General features: G+C 36.7%; 1 protein-coding gene across 6 annotated transcripts in view; it reads right to left on the bottom strand.

The window, feature by feature from the left end:
• The window catches only part of DDX6 (DEAD-box helicase 6), a 31,793-nt gene that overhangs the window by 15,151 nt on the left and 1,788 nt on the right, over positions 1 to 14,854 (bottom strand). For all 6 annotated transcript variants that reach the window (XM_027563554.1, XM_027563558.1, XM_027563553.1 and 3 more), the window contains exons 2-5: positions 12,523 to 12,992; positions 9,439 to 9,502; positions 8,454 to 8,558; positions 483 to 612 (exon numbers count right to left, since the gene is read on the bottom strand). In XM_027563554.1, the coding sequence (XP_027419355.1) occupies positions 483 to 612; positions 8,454 to 8,558; positions 9,439 to 9,502; positions 12,523 to 12,722 (499 nt within the window). In that variant the 5' untranslated portion in view covers positions 12,723 to 12,992. The remainder of the gene's footprint in view (positions 1 to 482; positions 613 to 8,453; positions 8,559 to 9,438; positions 9,503 to 12,522; positions 12,993 to 14,854) is intronic.

Below are 14,854 nucleotides of genomic sequence, written 5' to 3'. Positions count from 1 at the left end.
AAATGGAAAATTTTAGAAAAAGCTTTAGAGGTGAAAACATAGATCTACTGGGTACAGCTATGGAAATGTGTTTCTTCCCTACTGCTTAAGATTTTAAAATCCCCAAGCCACAAGGCTTCAGAGAGAAAAAGTTCCTGCTTTTACAAGGAACTCTGCAGACATAGCTGTCACAAGAAACATTCTAGTTCCATAGTTTTAAGTATCTATTTCAGATAATTTAATTTCCCTATCCATAGGACAAATTCTTATTTTGCCTATCTCACTGGAATGTTGTTGTAACTGTATAATATGCAAAATAACCTTAAAAACTAGAAATCTCTTTTTAAAAAGTTAGGAATCATTTTTATAAGACAACCAGGACAAAAGCTGTGAAAAGGGTAAATACTAATTTCAGATGATTTAAGTTCTGACTGAGTAAAGATGGTAATATCTTCTATATAGCTCCAAGATTTAAATCACCATTTATAGTTTAAACAACTAACCTTGTATATTGTCCTTCTTCAGGTCTAGCCGTTCAAGTAAGGGAATGAGGTAGGCACCGCTCTTGCCTGTTCCGTTTTTTGCTCTAGCTAAAATATCCCTACCAGATAAAGCAATGGGAATGCTCTCCTCCTAGAAGAGATCGAACAATGCTTATTATTTGTATGCATTGTTAATAACAGTACATAGGCAAGTTCTTCTCTCAAACACACTGAAAGTATATAAAGTTCCTTGGTATTGAAGTATTTTACAAAAGTAAAGACCAAATAAATTAGCAGGACCAGTCAACATCACCATTAGTATCAACTGACATTTATCAGAACTACTCATAAAATACATACTAAATTTAGTAATAAAAACCTTTGAGTTTGTATGAGCAAACAACATACATGATGTTTGTGAGCATCAACAACAGAAAAAGAGGAGGAACTTGGGATGGCACAATAAACACATAGAGGAAAATAAGCAGAGGACATTTCACAATTAAAAACTGGAAGAAAAAACAGCACAAACAATATTCAAAAGAAGGACTATATGATATTCTGAGACTAGTAAACCAACTTGACCACAATGAAAAATTGTAGGTTGGACAATTTTATTCCTACATAAATAGGACTCAGCTGGAAAAGTTTAGTCTTGGGTCCTATCTTTTTTTAAAATTGTATTACATAATGACCAATGTCTGTCTCGCAGCCAACTTCTGTCCTGAGATGTGCCCTAACTTCTCGTTTTCAAATTTGGCCTACTCATGTGTGTTTTGCACACATGAATGTTTTGCAGAAGATAATATTTCTTATTAGGGCAAATTTCCTAGACAATAGCAAAGGATTCTCAACAATTACTAAATATTAAATACACATATACAGAGAGAAATTAAAAAAGGTAAAACAGGTATGAACAGAGGAAGCAGAACACTTCTATTTCTAAAACTATTTTAATTTCTACAACTAGAAAATTAGAAAAATAAATTAGGAAAAATATTCATAATCACTATAATAATCACTATAATTAGTTCTTTCTATGCTTGAGCTAATGACCAAAACAAATGTCTAGCAATTTAAAACTGTTACTGGAGAAATACCCAAGTCATAAGCATCATGACTTTCATTTCCTACCATGATACTTATTTTAGAACCCCAATCACAGGAGTCAGATGGGTTCCATATAATCAGAATAACTAACACTGTTGCCAGAACAACTGTGAAAATAGTTCAGTGACAACACTCTGTTATCTTACTCCGACAGCCAGCATTAAACAGTCTGCTTATTATGTAGGGTGAAGCAGGTCAAAGAAGAAAGTCTTGGTTTGACCCTCTGGTCTTAAATCCTTCCTTGCTTGAGCACATGTGTTACTCAGTCGTGTCTGACTCTTTGTGACACTGTGGACTGTAGCCCGCCAGGCTCCTCTGTCCACAGGATTTTTCAGGCAAGAATATTGGAGTAGGGTGCCATTTCCTCCTCCAGGGATCCACATCTCCTACAGCTCCTGCTTTGCAGGGAGATTCTTTATCCCTTGAGCCATAACTCTGAGTCAACTCTATTAATCTTCAGTTGTCCCGAAGGGCAATTATCACATGGGTTCAATCTCTGTTATGGTTTTTAAACAGGTTACCAGTATACCACTCAGTTCAACAGCAGAAAAAGACTTTCGTCTCTCAGTGACTTCCTGAGTCAGGTCCTTTAAAAGGATAAGATATCTCAATGAAGTGAGACAGGATAGAATTAGATTGGGGGTGTCCTAATTCCTTTTTGGGGTTTACATTATGACTTAAAGGCCACTGACTTCTATTTCTCTGCTCTTTGACAGGACTTATGTTCTATAGAAACAGAAACTGTTTAAGGATAGGGCTTTAACAAAGTAAGCTAGCTAGCCTGTAAGTTAAGATGCACTGTACTTTGTTTCTTATGGTGGCTATTATGATTAGCAGTCAGAGAATTCAGTATATTCACACTGTCTCTTACCACTGTTTGCTAGGAAGATTAAACAATATGAAGTGAGAAAATTCAAATCAGATTCAGACAGCTTTGAAACTCAAGAGAAGTCATGGGGAACTGCCAGGGAGAAGAGAAAGGAGAAAGGAAGCTAAAAATTTTAAAAACTTACTGTGATGGGTACTACACTTAGATATTTAATGTTAATTATATCCTTTCAAGTTAGGTTACTTTTCGTCTTACGAATGGCAAAATGGATCCTCAAGATTGTTTTGCACAAGGTGACTAAGCAAGAAATGCTAGAATCAGGATTTGAACTTAGGTCTGCAAATAAGAGAAACTAGAACCTCATACACTACTAAGTAGAATACACAGCCATTTTGGGAAATAGTCTGGCAGTTCCTCAAAAACATAAAAAATTACCATATGAACCAGCAATTCTAGTCCTAGGTATATACCCAAGAGAAATGAAAATACTCCACAAAAAATTCTATATACATCAGTGTTCAAAAAAGCATTATTCATAATAGCTAACAGTGGACACAACTCTACCAACTGAAGACTGGATAAACCAAATGTGGTATAGCTATATAGTGGAATATTATTCAGCAATAGAAAGGAATAAAGTACTGACACATGCTACAATATGGAAGAATCCTAAAAATATGCTAAGTCAAAAAGCCACAGCTGAGTCACAAAGAGCATGAATTTTATGATCCCATTTACATGAAATTGTCTAGAATAGGTCAATCCATACAGACAGAAAGTAGATTAGTGGTTGCTTAGAGCTAGGAGAAGAAGGGTAACTATTAAGTTTCTTTTTGGTGAAAATGTTCTTAAACTGATTGTAGTAATTGGCTGCACAACTGTGAATATAAAAAAAAAAACCAAAACAAACCAACCACTGAACTGCATTACTTAAAATGTGTAAACTGTATCTCTGTGACCAATACCCTAAGGCAAAAAACAAGCATACAAAACACCACCAGAACACAAAAATCGAAAATAAGAAAAATCCCACGAACTTAAAGGTATGTCTGATTCTGCCACTTTCCAAAGTCCATGTTCCAGTTCCACTGTAAGATCTAGGGACTGAGCCAGTATGTATTTATTGTGTTTTAATAACCCTAGTATCCATTTCCCTTTCTTTGCTGTTGTTCAGCCACCCAGTCGTTCGACTCTCTGTGACCCCACTGACTGCAGCACACCAGGCCTCCCTATCCCTCACCATCTCCCTAAGCTTGCCAGAGCTCATGTCCATTAATCGGTGATGCCATCCAGCCATCTCATCCTCTTGACACCCCCTTCTCTTTCTGCCTTCAAGCTTTCCCAGCATCAGGGACTTTTCCAATAAGTTGGCTGTTCGCATCAGATGACCAAAATACTGGAGCTTCAGCATTCAGGGCTTCTCTGGCGACTCAGATGGTAAATAATCTCCCTGCAGTGCCAGAAACCAGGCTTCGATCCCTGGGTTGGGAAGATCCCCTGGAAAAGGGAATGGCTACCCACTCCAGTGTTCTTGCCTGGAGAATTCCATGGACAGAGGAACCTGGCAGGCTACAGTCCATGGGGTCTCACCCGACTGAAAGACTAACACTTTCCCTTTCTCAGTAGCACCCTAAACTTTTTTCTGAGGAATTACGTTCTCTCCAGTCCCCAATGGATAGTCTAGTCAACTTCCGCAGCTAAATGGAGACACCAATTGCTTTTTAATTCCTAGGGTCAGTTGAACTTAAATCTTAGTTTCAGGGAGAACAAAATGGATACTGTGGAGGCAGTTATGATTAAGGTATCTACTGCTCCCTAGAAAAAAAAGGAGATGGAAGACAGTAATTTCAAAAATAGTATCTCCAGCCTAAGGAACACACTCCAGTTTTACCATAGTATCCAATGAAGACATGCATTTTTGAGAATTTAAGAAAACAATTCTTTTAGCCATAGTAAATTCTGTTAGCAGGAGGAATGAATTACAAAAGAATTAAGAATGTTCTAATTCTTTACTATAAATTTGATAAATGACTAATTAGACTTGGTTAATGAAATAATTCCTAAAAATAACTTGAGATTCCCAATTTAATATGAAATTTGGTTGCCAAAGTTAACTTCTGTTTTCTCTCAATAATTAACTACCTGCTATTCCATCACCTTCTTATCTATAAAGTCCTCAAAAGTTGTGCCTAAAGTCTGGAAACAGCAAGAGCTGTCATCTTTCAATCATCTCCAAGTTAATATAAGGTTTTGCATTGTTAAACAGAATAAAACAGTAGACTCCTAGGTACTCCAAAAAAGGCTCTGTTACTGTAGAGCTACGCCTTTAAAATGGCACGGTTATAGTACTGTGCATAGCATTCAGACCTAGAACTAGACTCACAGATGGCTGTAGCAAAGAAAGATGTGTGGAACCAATCTGTAGTGTATCTGGTTCCAGCTTGTCGGTGTAAAATTATATCCTCTCAAAAGAAGATTTTAAGTGCCTAATTTTCCAAAAATCTTATACCATAGCCAAAGTGCAACCAAGTTTCATCTCTAAAGGAGGTGACACCCATCAAGAGGCTTTTATATTTGGAGAGAAAAAAATGCCTGGATAACACGGTAAAACCAAGTACTATACAAGACAACAGACACATTTTGGGGCGGGGGGAAGAAAAAAGAAAACAATGACAAGAAAATAAGTAAGGAGAAAAGTTAGATAAAAATAGTAAAAGAATGCCACTCATGAGGCTGGATTTCACTAGAGAACCTCTAAACTTATTTTTGAAGTCCTAGTATTTATGGTTTGTTACACCGAGTCTAAAACACGTTATCTTATATTTTCCATGGATTCTCAGACAAAGCAATACTATAGGAAAAGTCAATGTGAACGGCAGTCTCAGGTATATATAATACCTTACATTCATACTGTGCTTGCTATTTCAAAATATACTTTGAAGCACTACAGATTCGTTTCTACCATTGCAATCGAGTCACACAAATATTTTTGTTTCCCAGGGCATACAAAAATTACGCTTACATTATACTCTAGTCCATTCAGTGTGCAGTAGCCTTGTGTAAAAAAACAACATACATACCTTAATTTAAAAATACTTTAATACTAACCATTATCTGACAACACAGGGTTGCCACAAACCTTCAATTTGTTTAAAAAACAAAAAGACAAATGCAGTATCTGCAAAATACAATAAAGCAAAGCACAGTAAAATGAGGTATGTCTGTACATTACATTTGATCCTCACAAAAAAAAACCCTGTGAGGGAGTTCATTTCTACCTTACAGAAAAAGCCATATGGTAGACTGGCTAAGTGGCTGGAGAGTTACTTGCCTATATGCCGTATCAAACTGAGGATGCAAATAACAAAGTGAATTTAAAATTTTAATACAAAGGTGTGAAACATGAGACATTAAGGGTCCATCAAGAATTACGTCTGCTAAATGAACCATATTTTTTGATAAAACTACTACATAAAATAAAAACCTGTAACATTTATTGAGCATTTATCTCTTGCCTGGAAAATCCCATGGACGGAGGAGCCTGGTAGGCTGCAGTCCATGGGGTCGCGAAGAGTCAGACACGACTGAGCGACTTCACTTTCACTTTTCACTTTCATGCACTGGAGAAGGAAATGGCAACCCACTCCAGTGTTCTTGCCGGAGAAGCCCAGGGACAGGGGTGCCTCGTGGGCTGCCATCAATGGGGTCGCACAGAGTCAGACACAACTGAAGCGACTTAGCAGCAGCAGCAGCCACTGTACTAAGGATACTAACATGAGTTGCCTCACTTCATCTTTACAACAACTCTATGGTATACACTGCTGTATCAACTTTATAGGCCAGAAAGTTGAGGCTTAGAGACATCTCAAATAATCAACATGGAAAGCCGCAGAGCTGGATTCAACCTGGGCAACCTGAATGCAAAGCCAGTACTCTCAAACAGTTCTCTAGACCAAGTTCACCTACAGACATCTGTTAATCGTAATTTCATCAAAACAATACAACTGAGGGCCTATTTCCTGCCACACACCTTGCTAAGTATAGAGTTACAAAGTGGAACGATTCAGTAGAAAAGTACCCATAAAACTTTTCATTCCTATAGATAAAACAGATTAACACGAACTACATTATAAAAAAGCAAATTCCTAAATATTTTGGTCTCTGCACTCAGACTGCCTAATGAGGTATAACTTTATCTTCATACTTTTTCCAACCACAACAAAATTCTTCTAGTTTGTCCACAAAAGCACTCTCATTCCTAGGCAATCACTATTCTAGTTCTCCACTTGGAACATGGATCATTTCTTCCAGGTTGTTCCATTTTCTCCTAATGTCTACATATATGTGCCCATTATATCACACTCAAATTACCTGTATAATTAGCAGTCTTTTCCATCAGACTCTGAGTGCAGGAACCCTATTTATCTTGTTCATCATAACACCCTCAGGGTCTAACACTTTCTAGGTCACTTGACACATGCTTGTTCAATGAAAAAGTGCTCAATGATGTCACAGAGTTTGTCCTGAGTACAGCTTGGATTTGACAACTTCAACTTATGTGAAGACAAAAGACACATCAAATTTGTATGTAGGTCTACATACGTGTGTATATATACATATATTTCCTTGCTCTTTCCACTTAAAGAATGCACCTAGTGTTTAGATCTTGGTCTCTAATACTATTCCCAACTAACTGGAATTTGAGTTCTTTGGAGAAACAGCTGATTCTGAGGCTGGGGAAGCGTAGCTGTACCGATAAGCTTGGCATCATGATATACCACCAAAAAGTGCTCAAGAAAAATGAAGGGGGAGGGAAAGGTAAAAAGACAGAGCACAGAGTTCAGTGACACTGCTCTGTATGATCCTATAATGGTGGATACACGTCATCATACATTTATTCAAACCCACAGAATGCACAATATCAACAATGAACCCTATTGTAAACTACGGACTTTGGGTGATAATATGTCAACATAGGTTCATTAGTTTTAACAAAAACTGCTCTTGTGGGGAATGCTGATAATCAGGGAACCTATGCATGAATGTCACCAGGGATTTATGAAAAATTTCTTATGCTCAATTGCTATAAACTTAAAACTGCTTTACAAAATAGTTTATCAGAGGAAAAAAATGAAAGAGGCACATTACAAAAAACAAAGGAACTGGCTTGAAGGAGCGCACACTGGCCAAATATGGGACAATTCAAGCACAAAAATACCATTTAATAAAAAAGGAATTTATGAGTTACACTGATAATATACAGATACATCAAGGAGGAATTAGGGGAAAATTCTGATGAATAGTATATTGGCATTGCCTTAAATCCTCCCCACAGGCTGTTAGTTTCAAGGGGAGGGGGCAGGGCCGGAAATATGTAATATAAAAATCAAGATACCATTTTGAAAGAGTAATCAAAATTAAAATCACCCTTGGAATAAATGAACACTAACTCCGAAAGTGACTTCTGCAGTATTCTGGCTAAGAATGCATAACTTAAATCAAATCACATGGAAACAGGAGACAAACTCAAAATGAAAAATGTTCTACTGGAATAAAAAAAGGAAGGGAGTTCTAGTTTTAACATGTCAATGTCATAAAAGACACCCCCTCCCCCCACCAAAAAAAAAAAAAAGAGTAGGGAAAAACTTAACTATTAAAAGAGATGTAACAATTACATGCAATATCTGATCCTAGGATGGGTCCTGTACAGAAGAAAAAAAAATACTTTAAGACAAAATTTGGGACCCAACTAAAAATGAATCTACAAATGACAGGTGAGTTAGAAATACTGCATTAAAAGTGACTGAACATAACTGTACTATTCTTGTTCAAGAGAATATCCCTAGTCTTAGGAAATACACAGTGAAACATTTAGAGACAAAGTGCCAAGATTTTGTAACTTACCCTTTTAAGGTTCAGAAAGTGTGTGTTCATGTACAAGCATACATATATGTGTGCACACGCTGGAGAGCAATACTGGTTCACTAAACCATCAAAAAGTATGCAACACTTAATTCATAACATTACATAGGAGGTAAAAAGGGGAAATATACCTGAATAGGAGATGGCTTTTCCCAGCCCATTTCAAAAATTCCCATCAGCAACTCCCGTTTCAAACAGTAATCTTCAAACTCATTTCCTTTTGTGGAGGTCACATCCTGGTCAAACAAAAACAGACAAGCATCAAACGAATGAAGTACAACTGTGTTCCTTTAGTAATTACCATGTTTAAGAAAGTATCTGAGAGACTAATTCTTTATCCCATTTAAAAAGATATATGCAGATTAGTTCTCTGTCCTAATCTACAGTTCAACTATTTCCGAAAAACAGCCACTCTAACACAAATCAGCCATTTAAAAACTATGTTTTGGGGAAAGACCAGCCACCCTGTGGTCATTTTCTGCTAGGGAGTGATGGAATACTGTTATTTCTATACAAGTACCAGGCTGTGAACTGTAAACCACAAGGTGTAAAGTCAAAACCTAGTTCTACCATGCACTGCCTACAAACATCCTAGTCTAAACCAGAGTTTTTCAAGCCCAGCACCATTGACATTTGGGCCAGAATATTGTTTGCTCTAAGGGGGCTGTCCTGTAGCATATCCTCAGCTGTGATAACTTATTGCTAAATGCTTCTGAGGGGACAAAAATCACCCTTGGTTGACACTGCTGGGCTAAGAGAACTAACCTCTCAACTTCAGTTTTTCCATCCACAAAAGGTGGATAAAACCTAGCCTGAATCTTATTGTGCTTCTAGAAACAAAAGAGACTTTTGAGAAAATGCCATGAAAACTATGTTCCACAAGTGAGATAAGATACACATATGTATAAACACAATATTTAATATGGATACACATTATTACCAATTCCTCCAAATAGTGGAGATTTTTGGCAATTAATCATATATAAGCTATACAATTTCAACCACTTAAACTTACTTAAGAGTAAACATACAGTGCCTACTGTCATCATCAAGTAGCTACTTCACTTTTAAGAGTTTCCACATCATTTTTCCACTTGAATGTTACAACCAACTTACCGAAGTTTTGATTCTTAGATCCTTTGGAGGGAGTTTTAAAGTCTTTTTCCAGTCATCACCAGGTCTAGAGAGAATACAGTAAAAATGAAGTATCAGAGTTCACAGCATTACTTTCTAAAATACAAAGGTAATTCATCTTGATAATAATTTCTAAAAAGCACACTAATATATTGCCATTTACTTAAGAATACAGGTAACAACAGAGATAAACAACTCCAGAAAAAATACTCTTTCTTACAAAGCACAACAATCTAGGGAAAACTTAAAAAATCAAGAATGGAAGGAAAAAAAGATATCCATCCTCTTCAAGAGAAGCATGTTGTATACAGTTCAACTGTTTTCAAAACTGGTAACCCATGTGTTTTGTCTGACCTAAAATAGTACTACTTCATTTAAAGTTGCCAACATTAAAAAACTAGGATATTTTGTATAAAGTTGATTCTGGATTTTCTTGGGGGGAGGGTGCAGGGCGGAAAGCTTTAGCAGCAACACTGGTTCCAAATTTCCACATAGCAACAGTTTGATAGGCGTTAGTAACTAGAGTTTAAAATCAAGCACCTGATGCCTTTAAGTAGGTCAAGTCCCCTCTCATCTGGCAGTCCCCTCTCATCTGGCAGTCCCCTGTGCTGATGCTGCTGCTAAGTGTCTGACTCTGTGTGACCCCATAGACGGCAGCCCACCAGGCTTTGCCATCCCTGGGCTTCTCCAGGCAAGAACACTGGAGTGGGCTGCCGTTTCCTTCTCCAATGCGTGAAAGTGAAGTCGCTCAGCTGTGTACGACTCTTAGTGACCCCATGGTCTGCAGCCTACCAGGCTCCTCCTCTAAGGGATTTTCCAGGCAAGAGTACTGGAGTGGGTTGCCATTGTCTTCTCCGGCAGTCCCCTATAGGCATCTGATTTTGTAGCTCCTGGTGACTAGTTAAAACCAAAGAATCTATAAAGTTTCAGACTTCAGTTCAAGCCTTGACTCTTCTACGTATCCGTTCTGTGACCCTGCAACAGTTACTTTTCTAAATCTCCATTCTCTTATATAAAATGAGATAAAAAAAATTATATAAAATAGCTTCTATAAAGCACTCAGCACAGTGCCTGGAAAAATTAGCTGTTAATAAAAAACACCTCTCAATCTTCTTTAATGGGGATGCTTGAAACCATGGAAGAAAAAAATTTTCTTTTTGGTCATGTAAAAACTTCAAGTAATATAATATCCAAAGCATCTAACAGAAAAAAGACTGTCAATAAAGCAGACAATGCTTTCAACTGTCTTTTAAATTTTCACTGATTTAATGATAACAGCTCATAATTAAAGCCCCCCTCAAACATCTCGAGTATTCATTCAGGAAGATAAGGACATATTTTACTTAAAGCTTCATCCCACATAATCCAAGATACTCTATCACAGGAAACTATTTGCCACCAAATCCAAGAGTTCTAAAGCTTTTCACCCCAGTCTATAATACCACACCAAAGTTTCTGAGCATTTTCAGTTGAACATCCTAGTAGGCCAGCTTGTCACATTGTCAAATTCACTAAACAGTGGATAAAAATGCATACGATACAATGCAAAATCTTCCCACAAAAAAATTTATCATCTTAGAAAGTTAAAAATTTTTTAAATGCGAGATTAACTAACAGAGACAGGTATTAACTATCTCTGAGACATGGGATCTAGGAGTCTTCACAGAAAAGATAGTATTTCAACTGAAATTTAAAGAGTCACAGAACTGAAAAAAACCCATTTATCTAAGAAAAGCAAAAAAAAAAAAAAAAAAAAGCAAAATCCACTGCAGTCTCAAACCAGTGGTTAAGCATTAAATGCTCTCAAAATGGAATAATGCAGCTTTATGTTTCAAATTAAAAGTAGACTAAATGTTGCTAGTCTATTCATATTTTGTCAAGACGAACTGCAATTTAGAAAACATTTTTGATTTCTATACCAATTAAAGTATTCACCTCAAAAATAATAATATGCATTAATGCCAATTCTCCCAGTGACCAAATGAATTCTGTTGAAAATTTGGGCTATTTTTCTTTAGTAAATGCTTCTTTTAAGCATGAAAAAGACTTAGATTGTAATAAAACACATACTTTTTGAGTTTCACCATACTTCTAGAGGTTAAATCAACGTACACAGCTAGATTCTTAACAAAGACAAATACCAAATGGGTCAAGATTCTTAATTGTTAATTTTCTATTAAACTGATTCTTTGGAATCATAGTCACCATTCACAAACTTTAAAGTGTACACTTACAGATGACAGCCTGCTGCTGCTGCTAAGTCACTTCAGTCGTGTCCGACCCTGTGCGACCCCATAGACGGCAGCCCACCAGGCTCCCCCAACCCTGGGATTCTCCAGGCAAGAACACTGGAGTGGGTTGCCATTTCCTTCTCCAATGCATGAAAGTGAAAAGTCAAAGTGAAGTCACTCAGTCGAGATGACAGCCTACATGCTTTCAAATTTAAAAGAAAAATATTCCATAGTAAAATAAGGCTCTTAGTTTTTAAAAGTCTTCAAAGAGGTTTGGGACTATTCAGAGATGTGTTCCAAAGAGTTCAAAGTCCTGAGTTCCCCAACTGCTTGTTATTTTGTGTATGTGTAAAAGGAGAAAGCGTATTTTAAAAATAAATAAAATAAGACAGAAAAGCAAAGTGTCATAGACTAAAAGTTATGGATAAATTTTCTGAGTACTTTTGAAGTTCAGAAAGCTGGACAAGTCTTTAAGATTGGCTTTAACTGCCATTCACATTAGGATAAAGTCAAGTTATCACACTAGGAAAAAAGCCATACTGGCAAAAACCAGATAAATCTGAGCTCATTATGAAAGCCAGAATGTTTCAAAAAATATTCTATGCAAAATATATATTATCCGTGCCTATGTTTGTTACTTAACAAACCTGAATTAATTATGACAGAGATACATTCTTCTATCACAAATACCTATTGACCATAAACAGTCAACTGTCCTCTATTCACAATCAAAATGGTTAAACTAAAATGATATACATAAAGTAGTCAACAACAAACTAGCAAAATATACCTCCTTGGTCCCCCAAGTGTGTTTATTATTTATTCTAACACTTACTTAATAGTGGTGGTCATACTCTGTGCTTGCTGCTGAGTGCCATTATTGATTGTGTTGGTGTTTTTCAGCTGGTTCATCTGTTGCTGAGTCTGTGTGCCCCCTCCTCCGGGGCCACCACTGGGCTTCACAGGGCCCCTCAGCTGACCATTTTGACTGGACAGACCCATTATAACAGGGTTCTCTGTTCTGGCCGTGCTCATGCTGTATTAATTTTAAGGATGTCTCTTTCAAACTTCAAAACTTTTGAAAGTCAGTAGAGAAACTGTAATAACAGTTTATTAGGCTCTCCAAAACGAAGAGATAAATATAAGTCTTGCTCAATATATGAGTCCTTTATTGCAATGCAGGTAAGCACCTGTAAGTCTCTGAACGGTAAGCAGCAGTAACTTGCTCTCATGCACGAATCAACTCTTTATTTTTTAAAAAGCCCTCTAACAAGGTTGAGTTATGTATCTGAATCTCACTTCAATCTGAAACAAAGAAAAAAAGTTAAATCAGTAAACACAGTAAATTTTGGGGAAAAAAAACAAAACACCCCTTTGTTGTTTCCATTTGAAGAACTCCTTTAGAAGCACTCCCTTCTTTTAAAGAATTAAGGATACAGCTGCATGTAGATCAAATCACTATCCAGGATAGGAAAGAGGATATAAAAAAAATGAATTGCTTCAAAAACCAAACCTGCACTGAGACAGATCTCATTTAAATTGTCAGTTCAAAGCAACCCAGAAAATATCAGGTAGAACAATACTGTGATTAAATTAGCATTAGCTGTCAGATGATAATCTCTTCCCTTCAGATTCCTCCCCGAAGAATTCTCCGAAGTCCCTGCCACCTCTAAAAGTCAATGATTCATTACATTCAATTGCATTACAACTCAATGAAGAATGGCACAACTTAATTAATGTAAATCTACAAAGGAACAAGGCAAAACAATTCATTAATTTTTTTTTTCTTTTTCTGACAACTGAGAATCCTTGGAAGAGTTGAGCTTTTGATTTCACTTTGTGCTTTCAGAAAAGCATTATGTACGCCCTTATGAATTTCAACCAAAGAAGTTAAACCTGAAGAAAACTACATTTTCTTTTCCCCCCTAAGTTTTTGTCCTTTAAAACAATAACTAAAGCAGTCAAGGGACATAAATACGTCTACACGTCAAAATCTTCTGTTCAAAAAACAGCCAAGAAAACCTTTAGCTATCTTAAGTCTGACTACTACAGAACTGTTACATTTTAAAATATAACACTTTTCAAAAGTATGTCTCAACTTGAAGTAGCAATTTTTTAATTAAAAACAAAAAAAAAACCCCAACACTCCACAAAAAGGAAACTGTTTTTCAGTCACAAAGTCTCACTCAACTCTCTGCCACCCCACAGACTGCAGCATGCCAGACTTCCCTGTCCTTGACTATCTCCCAGAGTTTGATCAAACTCATGTCCATTGAGTTGGTGATGCTATCTAACCATCTCACCCTCTGTCGCCCCCCTCTCCTCCTGCCCTCAATCTTTCCCAGCATTAGGGTCTCTTCCAATGAGGAAATTACCTGTGCTTAAAAAAAAAAAAAAAACAAATCTGTGAAAGAATAAAGACATTACTAACTTTAACCAAACTTTCTAGGACACCCAGAGTACTGATTAAGTTATTTTTAAAAATTATTCCCCAAATAAAATTATTTTTTTTTAAAGTAAGACCTTAATTTCACAACCGCGGGTGGGAGGGAATAAAGGCCTACTCTGGTGTGTTAACACCTTTATATTTCTTACCGAAAATACAGTAGCTAATTAATTACTGTTCCTTCTGCCATACGCCAAAGCTACTCAAACAATACAAATTTTAAATTCTTTGATGTCTTTTTTTAAATTGAAAATAAAGTTGCTCAAAAGCAAATCCTGATTATCACATACACAAAGTTGTATATTTTGAAGTCATCCAGAGACTGACTGACCTCTTAAGCAGGGTAGTTAACAGCCACCTAATTTCAGTTCAAGGTAGTAGGTGGTTTCCTGTATTGACAGGTTTATATGTGATCAGCGATATCACCTATTTCACACCCGAAGATTACTTATTTGCAAAGCACTAAGAGGATGAATAGGGCAACTTCTAAATATTAAATGGTATATTACTGTCTATCATGCACATAAGACCTCGTATCTCCCTAGAGCCAAAATGTGACTATGTGAGAACTGCTCCCCTCTTAATTAAGCTGCACTGCAGCTTTACGTCTCAGGAAAAGAAATATTCCTCCTACCCCTTCCCAATTTAGATTTCCAAGTTGTATTTCTATATTTTCAAAAATACGAACGAAACAGAGACTAGTTGGGAGGGAACCCTAGCG

The sequence above is a fragment of the Bos indicus x Bos taurus genome, chromosome 15, assembly GCF_003369695.1.
Source record: "Bos indicus x Bos taurus breed Angus x Brahman F1 hybrid chromosome 15, Bos_hybrid_MaternalHap_v2.0, whole genome shotgun sequence".
Classification (NCBI taxonomy): Eukaryota; Metazoa; Chordata; class Mammalia; order Artiodactyla; family Bovidae; genus Bos; species Bos indicus x Bos taurus.
This window is presented reverse-complemented; position numbering and strand designations above follow the sequence as displayed.